The 14,915-nt window shown below is 34.9% G+C and overlaps 1 protein-coding gene across 1 annotated transcript in view; it reads right to left on the bottom strand.

Annotated features, from left to right (window-relative positions):
* Positions 1–14,915, bottom strand: part of MED13 (mediator complex subunit 13) — a 95,363-nt gene that overhangs the window by 33,819 nt on the left and 46,629 nt on the right. Inside the window, exons 10-16 of the mRNA XM_082861415.1 lie at positions 12,167–12,380; positions 11,090–11,171; positions 8,956–9,077; positions 6,714–6,804; positions 6,368–6,582; positions 5,891–6,087; positions 4,247–5,163 (exon numbers count right to left, since the gene is read on the bottom strand). Coding sequence (XP_082717541.1) covers positions 4,247–5,163; positions 5,891–6,087; positions 6,368–6,582; positions 6,714–6,804; positions 8,956–9,077; positions 11,090–11,171; positions 12,167–12,380 — 1,838 coding nt within the window. The remainder of the gene's footprint in view (positions 1–4,246; positions 5,164–5,890; positions 6,088–6,367; positions 6,583–6,713; positions 6,805–8,955; positions 9,078–11,089; positions 11,172–12,166; positions 12,381–14,915) is intronic.

Below are 14,915 nucleotides of genomic sequence, written 5' to 3' on the forward strand. Positions count from 1 at the left end.
TGGATAAATCTTGAAAACATTATTCTAAGAAAAAGAAGTCAGTCACAAAAGACCATATAGGATATGATTTTATTTATATGAAATGTATAAAAGAGGCAAATCTATAGAGACAGAAAGTACACTGGTGGTTGCCTAGTGCTGGGAGGGAGTGGTTGGAGGAAAATGGGGAGTGATTGCTAATAAACATGGGATTCCTTTTGAGGATGACGAAAATGTTCTAAAATTGATTGTGGTGATGGCTACACAACTCTGTGAATACTAAAAACCATTCAATTGTACACTTTAAATGAATTGTATGGTATGTCAATAAAGTTGCTTAAAAATGAGTGATCATGGAGTGGTGTAATGATGGGGATGGGCAAAAATTGGGGGCAATTTTTACTTCTACTTTTCTGTATTGTTTAGATTCTTAACTTTCTTTTCAGCAAGTATGTATTTTTTATAATTGGAACAAAGCTTTTTCTATCTTGAGAAAAATAAACATTACCATTAAATTATACAAACTACAGTTTGTAGACTTTTAATTCCTTCAAACAAATATTTCAACACCTTGGGCATCTATATGCCAGGCACTGTTCTAGGTACTTGGACATATCAACAAACAAACAAAATAGACAAAAACCCTTTCTCTTAAACAGAACTTGCATAGGCTGAACTTAATGGAGAGATAATTAATAAATTATACAGTATATTAGAAGGTAATAAGCAAACACTATGGGGGGAAAAAAAAAAGGAGCAGGATGGAGAAGATGACTTCTGACAAAATTTAAAAAGACAAGAGAGTTACCCATGTAAATACTTGGAAGAACAGTGTCCCAGGCAGAGGAAACAATCAGGGCAAAGGTCCTAATACAGGAGTTTGATACTATTTTATGAAGCTGTTATAATTGAATGAGAAAGTATTCCAATATTGCCCATTTAGGTTTTGCAGCATTATTTATTTTAATGTTGAAATTTTAAATTGAAATATAAAGATATTTCTTTTTTGTTTTGAATTATTTTCTCAATATAAATTCTTAGGATGAAATTCATCTTTATGGCGGCAGAGTAATCTGTTTATATCAATCTTTATTGTTATAGAAAAAATGCACACAAGGTTAACAACTCAATATTTTCTATTACTTGGCAAATAAGTTGGATATTTTTTTTTGAGGTATAACTGACATAACATTAGTTATGTTTTAGGTGTAAGAAGTGCTGATTTGTTATCTGTATATACTGTAAAATGATCACCACAGTAAGTCCAGTTAACATCCATCATCATACACAGTTACAAAATTTTTTTTCTTGTGACAACTTTCAAGATAAGCTGAATCTTAAAAACAAATAATAATAATAAAAATAAACAGAATACCACTAATGCTACTGCTGCTGCTATTACTACTACTGTTACTACTGGTAATATTTGAGTACTTTGTGCCAGGCACTGGTCTGTTTTATATGTATTAGTTCATTCGATCCTCTAACACTGAGGTAAATACTATTATTGACACTATCTCAAGAAACTGAGACAGAGGTTAAATAACTTGCCCAAGGTCATAGTATATAGTGATGGAGCCATGTTGCAAACCCAAGTAGTCGGTTCCACCGCCTATGTTCTTAACTACTATCTATGGCTGAAAATAATCCTGCCGTTTTTTTGAAAATCTATATGACATTTATTTATACCTTTTTCTTTAAAAATTTGATCCTTGAGTATAGTGAGTTTGATGAATCATCAAACTATTATCATGAACAAAATGCAACCACTGGTCCATGCATAGCCTTATCTTATTCACAAATTTTCTTAATAATATTATGAACAACTACGATCTCACTGCCCAAGAAGTAGATTACTCAATCTTATTAAGTGCTTCTCCCTATCCTATCCCTCAGCTTTTAAGAATTAACCACCATTCTGAATTTTATGTGCATCTAGAAAATACATTTAGTTTTGCCTGTTTTAGAACTTTATGAAAAAATATCTCACTATATACAATCTTCTGGGACTTGTTCCCTCTCCCTCCCCTCAAAACTTTTACCAAGATTCATCTGTTACAAGAGTTTTACTCATTTTCAGAGCTTATGTAACATTCTATCTGTACTATCATATTATCCATTCTCCTGTCAATGGGCATTTAGAGTATTTTTACTTCAACCCTGTATTACAGTTTTAGTTCTCCAAGTAGTCTATAAGCAACTTAAATATAGGATATCTTCATATCTTCCAGAATACCAAGCACATTGTTTTGCACGTGTCCAAAAATGGCTGGATTAGCAAATGACATAAGGAACCAAATAAAAGTTATTAAATGGCATGTATCACCTAAGAACAAAAATTCTTAACAAAAACCACATTCTGAAGAAGGCTAACTTTCTGCATAATTACCAAAAGTTAGGAAAAAGTTAATGAGTGGTATACTGAGACATCTTTTTAGAAATACGTTTCCCAGTGGCTATGCCTGAAAAAAAAACCTAAATGATGACTTTAATAATGGCAGCTTATATAAATTCAGTACTTACTATGTGCCAAGGATTGTGTTAAGCAGCTCATATGTATTAACTCATTAGATCTTTATAACTACACACAAGTATTTGACATGGATGACATTTCTCTCCTTCTTCAAACATTTCCTATACTTAGCTACCAGCACAACACACTCTCTTGGTTTTCTTCCTACCTCCTTTGTTGCCTATCCTGGATCCTCCTCTTCTCCCCCATCTCTAAATGTCAGTTCCATCCTTGGACTTCTCTATCTAGAGTCACTCTCTAAGTTTTTTCATCCATCTCCATAGCTTAAAATACTGATAACTCACACACAACATTTTTTAATCTCTAGCCCCAACTACTCCTCCGAATTTAAAATTCGTTTCTCCAAATAAGTACTTGACCTTCTCCCCCAGTTGTTCCCCTCCTCTATAATTAGCACCATCATTCATCCATTCGCTCAAGCTATCCTTGATGCCTCATCTTTCCTTATATCAGCAAATCCTGTAGGTTCTATTTCCCAAATATGCCTAGAACCTACTACTCACATCTCTATTGCTTCCAATCTTGTCTAAGGTACTGTCATCTTTCACCTGAACTACTGTAACCGCCTCCTAACTGATCTATCTGCTTCTACTCTCACCTTCACCACCCACAGCACAACAGCTAGAGTGATCTTTTAAAAAAATAAACAGTAAAAGGATCATGTTACTTCTCTGCTCAAAACTGTCCTACAGCTTCCCGTAACTCTTAGAATAAACTATAAAGGCCTTACTTACATGGTACATAAGACCCTACATGATTTTGGTGCTCGGCCATCTCTTAGCCTTCCAACTCCTAACAGTCTCCCCATCACTCAATTCATTCCAGCAACAGGGCCTCCTTACAGTTTCTCAAACATATTAGGCACACTACTCCCTCACAGTCTTTGCACTACCTGAAAACACTCTTCTCTCAGCCACACAGCTCACATTCCCCCACTCTATGTAGGTCTTTGCTCAAATGCTGTCCCTCAGTAATATCTTCTCTAAACATACATCTAAAGTAGCATATTCTTGTCTTTTTCCACTCCTTTACCCTGCTTTTCCGTCAAAGCACTTGTCGCTATCTGATATCATATAATTACTTATTTTTGTTTATTTTGTTATTTTGAGAATTACAGGCTCAAAAAGGGCAGGAAATATGTTTGTTTTAATACTGTATTTTGTAAAAGAACAGTGCCTGGCACATACTAGCTGCTCAATAAATAATGAGTGATAGAATGTTGAATAAATCAGACAACTAGTAATTTTCTGCTAATTGACATGTACAAAGTACCTTTTACAGTCCTACTCAAGTACATAATTACAGACCTCTAATAACCATACTTCTGTTGGTGAAATTAAACTGCTAGGAAATTCTCCCTTTAAAAATATCATTTTTTTTTTTTTTTTTTGGCGGTACGCGGGCCTCTCACTGCTGTGGCCTCTCCCGTTGCGGAACACAGGCTCCGGATGCGCAGGCTCAGAGGCCATGGCTCACAGGTCCAGCCGCTGTGCAGCGTGTGGGATCTTCCCGGACTGGGGCACGAACCCATGTCCCCTGCATCGGCAGGCGGACTCTCAACCACTGCGCCACCAGGGAAGCCCTAAAAATATCATTCTTAAAGGAGTTTTAAGTCCAAATTTAAGTGTCTCTATCAGCTACATGGGAAACTGCCTTTAATACCTTTTCCTAAGAAAGAAAAGTCATACAACTAAAGGAAAATAAAGAGAAAAATTATTCCATTAGCATACTTACCATTTCTTTTGGACCAGGGGTGTAAGCATGAACTTTTCACAAGTGCTTCATCAACTTTTCCTCCTGACATGTTATCCATGAACTGACGCCCATGTTCTAATGCAAGGTAGCAGTCATTGCAACAGTCCCGCTCTTCAACACGTACCCAGTTGTTAGTTATACCAATTTTGGGAAAAGGATCTTGGTCTGCAGCTCCAAAAGGTGAAAATAAATTAGTGCACTGATCTTGTAGCAATAATATCAACTCATCAGGCAATTTTTCAGATTCCTTTAGTCCTCCATTAACATGTTCAGCAGAAGTAGCCCTGAGAGCTTCAAAACGTTTTTCTGCTTCTTTGCCACATTCTGTGTTGCGTCCTATGATATCTAGTTCATCTTCAAGAAATAATCCTGAATTGTTTCCAAATTTTCTGTTCATGACAGCACTGAAGCCACAGGTACACCTATACTGTGCTTCCTGCGTTGGATCTGGAATGTAAACTCCAACATCGGCACCCTTGATATTCATGTTGCAGACACAGATACAGCAACTATCAAAGTTACAGTCTTTAAACAAATTCATAACTGATTCTGAAAGAATGAGGTTTACATAAAGACTGTGTGCTTCAGGGATGGAAGGAACAGTTGCAGGTTCAACAGAATTAAGGGGTCTGCACGTGGATGGGGTGGAAGCTGGTGAATATAAGTCTGAATTTTCATATTTGACTGAACCTTGAGCACTAGCTGGTCCACCAGCTCCACGAGGAGTCCTTGGAGTCCTTGGAGTCCTTGGAGTTGGAAACCTAGGGGTAGATGGAGAAGGAAGAATTCCTGCTCCACTGTTACTAGGAGGTGCACTGCTAGGAGGCATCCCAAAAGAAGCATGAGTTTGAGGTGTATAAGCAGGGCCATATTCTTGATCCATAGTACTTCCATCACTAGTGTCACCAGGGCAAAAGAGAATCAAAAACATGCATAAAGGAACATATTAGTAATGTGAAATACAACTAAAAATGTCCCAAATGTTTTTCAATAACATCAAAAATTATGAAAATACGATTAGTGCAAAAATTACAAGTACAATTAAAATGTATTTTTGGTTAGTACATCCACTCTAGGTGATTGTTGTGGGGTGAGACCCAACTAACTAGTTCCATTATAAATAAAATTTGTATACACTCTTCCACACCTAGACATCCACAATTACTATCTATATATTTCTTGTACTACAAATACCCATATTTCATTGATTCTAAGATGCCACTGTTTAAAAAAAACAAACCCAATTTTAGAGATATTTATGTGTAAAAAAAGGACAATGGCAATTCTAAGATGTTACGAATTATAAGACACCACAATTTCAGAGATACTTAAATATAAAAAGTGTGTGAAATACGGCAAATGTACAAATGAGAGTGATTAGGATTTCAGACCAAAATAAAAGGTGCTTCCAAAGACAAAGTTTATTGGTCTTTAGTGTTCCAATACTTTAATAACCATACTGAACAAACACCATTATAAGCTATTAATCAGAAAATGATTTTTAGAACTTTCAAAAACCAGTATCTTTTTTCCGGGTACCAACATACTAGGTGCTTCTATGAAAAAAATTAAAGCTATATAAGCATTCATATACTATACCAATACTATACATTTAAATCATACCCCTCTTTGATGAATGGCATTGTAGGCCCTGAAGGAAGCAATTCCAATTTTCCAACAGTCCAACTCTGACGGTAAATACACTCTTCTGGCAATTTGATAGTAGGCAGACACTGGCTTGGTAGAGTTTTTAGAGGTGCAAACATGGAACATCCCACTAGAACTTGACAATTTTCAGGCTTATAGACATAAGAAAAATCCTACAATATAAAGACCATGACTTTTAGCATCTTATTTTCCAAGGGAAAAAAAAACAACAAACTGACTCTAGCCCTTTTTTCCTGTCTTTAAACAAAATAATACAATGTAAATGTAATCCTACTCTTTTCTTAAATGCATTCTTAATAGTGTCACCATAATTCAAATTTGTTAATAACAAAATTAGAATCACTAAGAAAGGATTTTTGAATCTAGCAATAAACTAATTCTATACAAAAATATAGGAAGTGAATTATTTTTCTAGAAAAATAAAATACTTACTTTAATTTCAGAAGGTTTTGGGCTACAGAATCCTTCATCAACCTCAATTTTGAACTGTGCTCCTATACTAGAACTACTTCCTTCTAGAACAGTTCCTCCAGGTGTTGTATCCATACTACCATATTCTTTATTATTCATATTCATTGGGGAAAATCCCATAATATGTTGTTCCAATGATGGTGGTGTAGGATACATTTTATGAAGATCTGCAGTGCCTATATTTAATAAAACACACATTTTAACATAAGACTAAAAAGAAGTTACTCTGTGCTTAAACAAAGCGGTGGAGAACTTTGTTGAGATTAAGTTTGCAGATTTATCTGGAACACAGATTTGGGAAGCTTACTTATGCAAGATAATGGGTCCAGATTTCCTGTCTTTGACTCCTTGCAGCTGGATTTATCATCTGATCCATTCGCCGATTTTTTAGATCCAGGCTATTAAAAAACACACACACACACATATTGCTCTGAAATTTAAATCCAACGTGATCAAGACAGTAATCATTCAGAGTAACTTGAAAGTAGAGCCCATTTGTGCTAGAGCCAAATATATACAAGATACAATTTAAAGATACAAAATAATTTAAAGACATAAAACACATTTTAGGTAATCAATAACCCAGATTAGTTTTTCTACTGATTTGATAATGCTCCAAATAATAGAGGAAAAAGTTCCTTCAAGAAAATGACCAATACTTTCAAAATACACAGAACAACCTATTACTTAAAACCTATTAAAAAAAAAAAAGTAAGAAAACCTACTATAACGGTTTGTAATTAACATCAGAATTGCCTCTTAGTAAAAGATACTCATAAAGCATTTGTCCCTTTAAATAAAAGACATTAAAGATTCCTATATAATCAATCACCCCTCCAAATTCTTGTTTACACTTTTACCTTGTTTAATAATCTTCTTGCCCTGCAAAAACGCTACAACAGGTAAAACTAAGCAAAACTTCAGAAAGATCTCATACGACAAAGCAATAGGATCCCTAACTAAAGGTAGTTTTAATACATTGAACAAAACAAGTTTTAGAATCTCTAATCTGTCACCAGTGTTGTTAGAGCTGACAACTTGGTTCCTTGTCTCCTGTTAGCCACCTTGTCTTAGATATGTAGACTGAGCTCTGATTACAACCTTTGACCTCAGAAGAGCCACTGCTGATACGTGAATGGTAGAGAAAGTACAAAAGTATCGAAGTATTCAGGGATATATTCACCTAAAATATACTATATTATGGGATGTGGAGTAAAAGTTTATGTATAGTGATATCTGCTTTATGTCACTTAATTGAAGAGACCAAATGTACTATATAAGTTTCCAAGCTATCTTTATGCAGATGAAAAAGGAATTCCCTTTTATAATGCAGCACCCAATTCATTAATTTGCCAGAGACTTGACATTCTAGGGAATCTCATTTTAAGCTTTAATTTCTTTTATCTTCACCTTTCCCTGAAAATGGGTGTTAAAGATTAAGCATTACTTTTTCTTCCTCTTTCATTATTATAGTATGTAGGTGTCTTATAATAATGGCTGTGAAGCCAAACAAATTCAGAAGAAGCAGTATTCCTTAACAAACTGACAAGGCATATAACTTTAATGTTAATTACTTATTATTCTCTAATTGAGTCAATTTTTCGGTCATTTCTAAAACTAGAGGATCAAAGATTAGGTTAATAATTCTGCTTCCTCGAAATTGAGTCATTTGTTGAGACGTGGATGCATCTAGAGACTGTCATACAGAGTGAAGTAAGTCAGAAAGAGAAAAACAAATATCGTATATTAACGCATGTATGTGGAACCTAGAAAAATGGTACAGATGAACCAGTTTGCAGGGCAGAAGCTGAGACACAGATGTAGAGAAGAAACATGGACACCAAGGGGGGAAAACCGCGGTGGGGTGGGAATGGTGGTGTGCTGAATTGGGCGATTGGGATTGACATGTATACACTGATGTGTATAAAATTGATGACTAATAATAACCTGCAGTACAAACAAACAAACAAACAAACAAAAAACAATACTAAACTTTCTTTGGGTTATTTGTTTGCAAGTATGTTAATATAAATGTTTCAGACATTACATGAAATTTCTAAAAATCTTATATGTTCTGGTATAATGTTATAAGTCATAATTCTAGTTATTAAAGTAATAATAATAATTCTGCTTCCTAAGGACTGGAGAAAAAGAACATACGGCAGAGCTCAAATTAAGCTTAATTATACATGTCCTTCAAAGACAAAAAATAAAGAAAAAAACCCCTCAAAGTTTATAGGTGACATTATATCAAGAATGCTCAGGGAATTCCCTGGCGGTCCAGTGGTTAGGACTCTGTGCTTTCACTGCCGAGGGCCCGGGTTCAATCCCTGGTCGGGATTCTGCAAGCCAGGCGGTGCAGCCAGAAAAAAAAACAAAAAAGGCTCAAACATGAGGTTAAAAAAGGACACCAATTAATTTCTTCCAAAATATATCCTATTGTTCAGGGTTAAAACATAGTATTCAAGTCACATATCACTTCTGAAAAATAAACTTATATAAAATGAAGGAAAACAAATTATAATTGTAATCATTAATAAGATACTCACTGTCAGTTCATCTTCATCAGAATTAAAAAGATTATCAAGGTCAGTATAAGAGACAGCCAGGTCTGAGTCATAAATCAAACTGGTTGATGGAGGACGGGCATGACTAGTAGGGCGTGGAGCATCTACATATGTCAACCAGAAAAAAAAAATCAAAAATTCTACTACTGACCAAATGGGTATTATTCTATTTATTTAAGCTAGACATATAACTTTATAAGGGTGTTATACAATAAGAAATGGTGACTTGTTTAAAATTTAGTTCACAGAAACAAACTTTTAAATATATGGTCATACCTTCCCCAGGAAGCTCACCAAAGGCTATGTAATCCATAACACAGCTAAGTAATCTACATTAATAATATGTCAAATAAAAATAGAAACACTATCAGGACAACAGAATTAAACAGAATTAAACACACACACATTTAATTTTTCTATCTTCCTGAAATATAAAGGAAGCACAGATTCTCTGGCTCTTGAGTCAAACAGACTATTAATTTGAATCCCAACGCCAACACTAACAGGATGACAAGAATTAAATGTGACAGAATGTAGATAAAGCACTTTTGCCCAGTGCCAGGCACTTAAGTACTCACTTAAGTACCTCTTAGTTAAGTTTCATTTCAGTTCTAAAATTTTATTTTCCTTCCCCCCCCCCCAGTTTTAGTGAAAAAAAAGACTTTAGAAAAAATAAAAATACAAATGAAAGTTAAATTCCTCTTACATTCCCACACAAGAAAGAAAAAAAAGAAAGCAATTTGGTGTATAAACCTTCCAAAGCATCCTCAGAATGGTTAAACAACTTGAAATAGCCCTCCCTTTCAGAAAGGTGAAAGTCACTTTCCAAGTGCCTCTGCACATTGTCCTAAAGATTCACTAAAGCAGTAGTTCTGAAATTTTTAGAGTGTGTAAAAATCATCTAGGATATTTATTAAAAACCAAGATTTCCCAGTTTCACTTCAAAACATGCTCCAGAATGTGGCAGACGGTCCACATTTTGAGAAAGCCACACCACAGGGACAACTACACATTTCCTATATCCTAGGGTAGGTAAACAGGCTAAAAAACCCGAATTGTTAACTCACTTTAAGCTACTTAGAACCACTGACCACTAAATTTATTTCATGAAAGACCATCTCTTCCTTATTCAGATGGACTTCTTTTCTTATTCCTGTTTTTGGTTGCACAGAGCCTGACTGACCTTCTCTATTTATTCCAAATACTAAAACAAAACTCTGCCCCTAAAAGACACATACCAAAGGACAACTTCTTCTGCCTCCATCAAAAATTAAATAGATCTTGTAAAAGAACTAATATATCATGTCTCTCTATTCTATTCACAAGTAGCACAAGTCAGACACTTTCAAAGTGGAGTCTTCACCACTGTATCTCCAGTGCCGAGAACAGTGCCTACACATAACACGTGCTCAATAAATATTTGTTAAATTAATGACCTCAGCAACAGTTCTTCTAACTTGGGGAGAGGGGGAGAAAAGGACAACTAAATTACAGTAAAGTCTAATTCATAAATTGAGTTTTTAGATCTGAGAGAGATCTCAGGCGATGATCTTATCCTATCCCTTCATTTTACAGCTGAAAATTATTTTTATTTGTTAAAAAAGGAGGGACTTCCCTAGTGGCACAGGGGTTAAGAATCTGCCTGCCAATGTAAGGGACACAGGTTCGATCCCTGGTCCAGGAAGATCCCACATGCTGCAGAGCAACTAAGCCCGTGTGCCACAACTACTGAAGCCCAAGCACCTAGAGCCCGTACTTGACAACAGAAAAGCCACTACAGTGAGAGACCTATGCGCCGCAACAAGGAGTAGCCCCCACTCACCGCAACTAGAAAAAACCCACGCACAGCAATGAAGATCCAAGGAAGCCAAAAATAAAAATTAAAAAAAAAAAAAAAAAGGAAAGACGTTCCAACAATTCAAAACAGAATTTCTATCACCTAAACTTGCTTCTCCCAGTACAAGATAAACAATAAATCCATCATTTTAAGATAGGTCCCTTTCTATGAAACATATGAATTATGCAAAAAGGAACACTAAAAGTCCAACAATGTCAGATTACTTTGGAGTAACAATCCTGGAATGCAGTATTTTAAAAAAGAAAATTAAAGTTTTACCTTGCTTGATAGAGGGACTAAATAATGACATAGCATCTTCTTCATGTGATACCACTGTTACACTAGATGGCACATCTTCTACCTGCACACAATATTACATATTAGACTGAAATACATATTTTACCAATAATAAAATATACCAACTATTGAGTAGCTATGTATCAAGCATTCTGCTGGGTGTAGTACAGACATCAATAACTCTCACAACTAACCTACGTGATAAGGAAATAGTACACTCATTTTACAGACAAAAAATAGTTCTAAAGATAACCCAGGAAATACAGCTGATAAGTAGTGGAGCTGGGATTTCAACCTAAATCTGCCAAATCCCAAAGTCCATGTTCTTTCTACAATACCTACTGCCTTCCCAGATACTACTGTTTCCACATTTACAGAAGAACAAAATGTCAAGTACCTGGCACACAGTAAGGCTAAATAAAACTTTGTGAAATGAATTCTTTGTATTAAACATACTATTGGGTCCTTTTTGCAATTTTACAGCTTTCAATTTCCAATTTTGTATTTACGGCAAAATTCTTATCTAGCAGAGTTATCTTAATAGATTTCTCTGTCCTTAATAGATCCTCAAATATTTGATTTTTAAAATTTTAATCAAGTAAGTATTTGTACATCTCACACTTTATTCTCATAACAATTTACTTTCAGGGGCACTACAGGTTCTTGATTCACATATTCAAAGTATCATGTATTTTATAAACTCAGTGATGTATATTTTACTGCAATTTTGAAAACTGGTAATTCACTTACAGCATAGTGTAACTCAGAATCAAAACAGTTCGTCTACCTAAATGTCCTGATTTCAATATAACAGAAATTAATGCACTCTTTCTCCAACCTCAAAACTTATACAACAAAAAATAAACATTATCAGAGACCAGCTACAATTTCAAGCCCATACAAGCTCTTAAATTATGTACAATGTGCCTGATTTACCTATTTTTAAAAAATGTTTTTCTAAGTTAAAAATGATTTTTTTTTTTTCCAAATACAAGTGTGGTACTATATGCAGAGCTACAGATCATCAGTGACACTCTGGTGTACTTTGATTTCTCTTACCTTGTGTTTTTTTCCAGCTTCTCTCTCATTATTTTGTCTATCTTTCTTATCAGGAAAAAGGAATTCCTCATCTCCTTCAACAAATGCATATGGATCAATTTTAGGTTCTTGTTCTGAATCAGATGCTATTGCTGAAAGATACTGATTTTTAATTTGATATTGCTGCACTAATTCATCAGAAACTTTTAAAGGTTTCTTACATTGCACCATTAACCTGCATAAAAAAATAACAATAGAAAATTAATCATATTCTCCATAAAAGTATAACTAATTTCCAAAATGACTTAAGTATCATAAACTTTTTAGAATTATTAAAAAAGAAGAATTATTTAAAGATGATCTAATTTTCAATCCTTCATTTTACAAATGAAAAAACTGAGGCATAGAAAGGTTATGTGATTTACTGAAGTATCAAATTTAGCAATAGAGAAATGGAGCTAAAATCCTGGTCTCATAGTCTTTCCACCAAAATGTGCTGTCTTTTGGTTATCCACTCTGTTCCCAAGTCCTCAATTGCATTAACTTGTCCAAATCCATTCACTTGAAAGGGATTCAAATCTAAACTGTTCCAGCACAGAAACTCTCAAAGTGTGGGCTATACAGTGAGACACTACTTTTATACAATTTATACCTTTATACAATGAAAGTGATTATCCTTTTCCTACTGCCATGAGTGGATATATTTTAAGTTTAAAAAACTTAAGAGCATGACCTGTGTTTCATAAAAATAACATTATTACCATAAATCCAGCAAAACGTTTTACAGCGTCAAACAGAGTTTCGGCGCAAGTATCTCAGAGGTTTTTTACTAATCACGTTGGAAAATCAATTATTAGTTTTTTGGTTCCACATGGTGAATGATAAATATATGTTTATACTCTCCTAAAATATCCAATAAAATGACAAAGGGCAACAGAACAGGCGAGAAGACAACACTGAAGTTAGAAAGATGAACTACTGGAAAGAGACCAAAGAAAGGTGAAATCTACGGCTTAAAGAGGGAAGACAAAAGAAGCTGATCTGCACCACAGAACCCTGGAAATCATCAGGACTTTTACATCTCTGAAGACCAAGGTGCTTAGTGAGTGGGAATAGAGAAATGATTCATTTTTGGTTTGTGTATGACACTTTTAGACTCCCAAATTCATGTTCTCTATGGTTTGCAAAGCTGAGATTCCCATGCTGCCATAATAATGGCAGCCAGGCTTCTAGTCAGATAATGCTCAAAATCCTGCAATGACTATTTTACCCTGAGTAAAAAACAAAGTCCTTATAATATCCTACCAAAGCTTTCCATGATCAGTCTCCTCTTTTCCCCTCCAACTTCATCTTCTATTATTCTACTCCTCCCTCTCTTACTCTTCTTCCAAGGTCTTCCTTGATATTCCTCAAACAGGTCAGACACACTTCTGGCTGTTCTCTGTCTGGAACATTCTTCCTCCAAATATCTGCATGGCCAGCTCCCTCACTTCAAGTCTTTAAATGTCACCTTATCTACAAGATCTTATTTAAAATTGCAATATGCCCACTGCCTCAACATTGATCTCACTTACCGGGCTCTGTTTTTCCCTCCATAGCATTTATCTCTTAATATACTATATAATTTGCTTATGTTCATGGTTGTCTGTCACTCCCACTAGACTATAAGCCTCTAAATGTCAGGGATCTTAACTTTGTTTACTGAACTATCCCAAATGCCTAGAAGAGTGCCTGGCACATAATAGGTGCTCAATAAATACCTGCTAAATTAATACATGAAATCTAAAAGCCACACAGGATTGAGATACTGTGTTTGCATTAATAATTCTAAAATACAGTATGCTGTACTTTGAAATAAATCCTCTTTATTCATTAGGAAGTGATACTGCTGCCACTACTTGTCTGTCCTGAGTATCAGGACAAAACAATCATAAGAGAAGTAAGGTTTGGAATCAATAAAGGTATTTGCTAGTTTATAAATTCATTGAATGACAGAGATATCGTATCTTGTTAATCTATTCACCAATGTCCAGCACTAGAAGCACTCTATACCCTATACACGAAGGTTGAAACAGAGGTCATCAAAAGAATAACTGACATTTTCTAAACATGCTATCAAATATGATATATGTCACTGTTATTTCAATGTACCTCAGATTTATCCCCAAACTAAAATCCCAAGTCTACAAAAACTTTCTTCCATAGGAACATAGTGCTAACATAACTGTCAATGGGCTATATTCTACAATTACCTGTTAGAATAGTTCTGGTCTATAAATGAATAAGCATTTATTTCTTAGAAGAAGCTTTGTACCGCACCATATTAGATCCTAAATGTTTCCTGAATTGTCTATCAGATATCAATGTGCATCTTTTCAAAATAGCATTTCCATCTATTTTGACATATATTTTCTTATTTAATACTTAAAATAACATCATGAAAATAGGAACCAGAGGGTGTGCTCTCTTTGATATGAAAATTATGTTGAAAGAAATCGTCACATGGTGGCAGAGTTAGGGCTGGAAAGATTTTAAGTATGCCAATTCACATAACTATTCATAGGCGAAAAGTATAAGAACCTACCCCCCTCACCCCCAGTCAATAAGCTGAAAGACTACTCTGTGTTGACGTGAGTAAAACAACTGTTTTTCATATTAAGTTGTCCTCTAGCAGAAGCATAAAAACTGCCACACTCTTTATGCAAGTAGTTGTTAAGCTAGTAGGCAGTAACATTAAAAGGAAAAATCCTACTGCACAGGGCTCTACTAG

Source organism: Leucopleurus acutus (genome assembly GCF_964270905.1).
Source record: "Leucopleurus acutus genome assembly, chromosome: 19".
Lineage (NCBI taxonomy): Eukaryota > Metazoa > Chordata > Mammalia > Artiodactyla > Delphinidae > Leucopleurus > Leucopleurus acutus.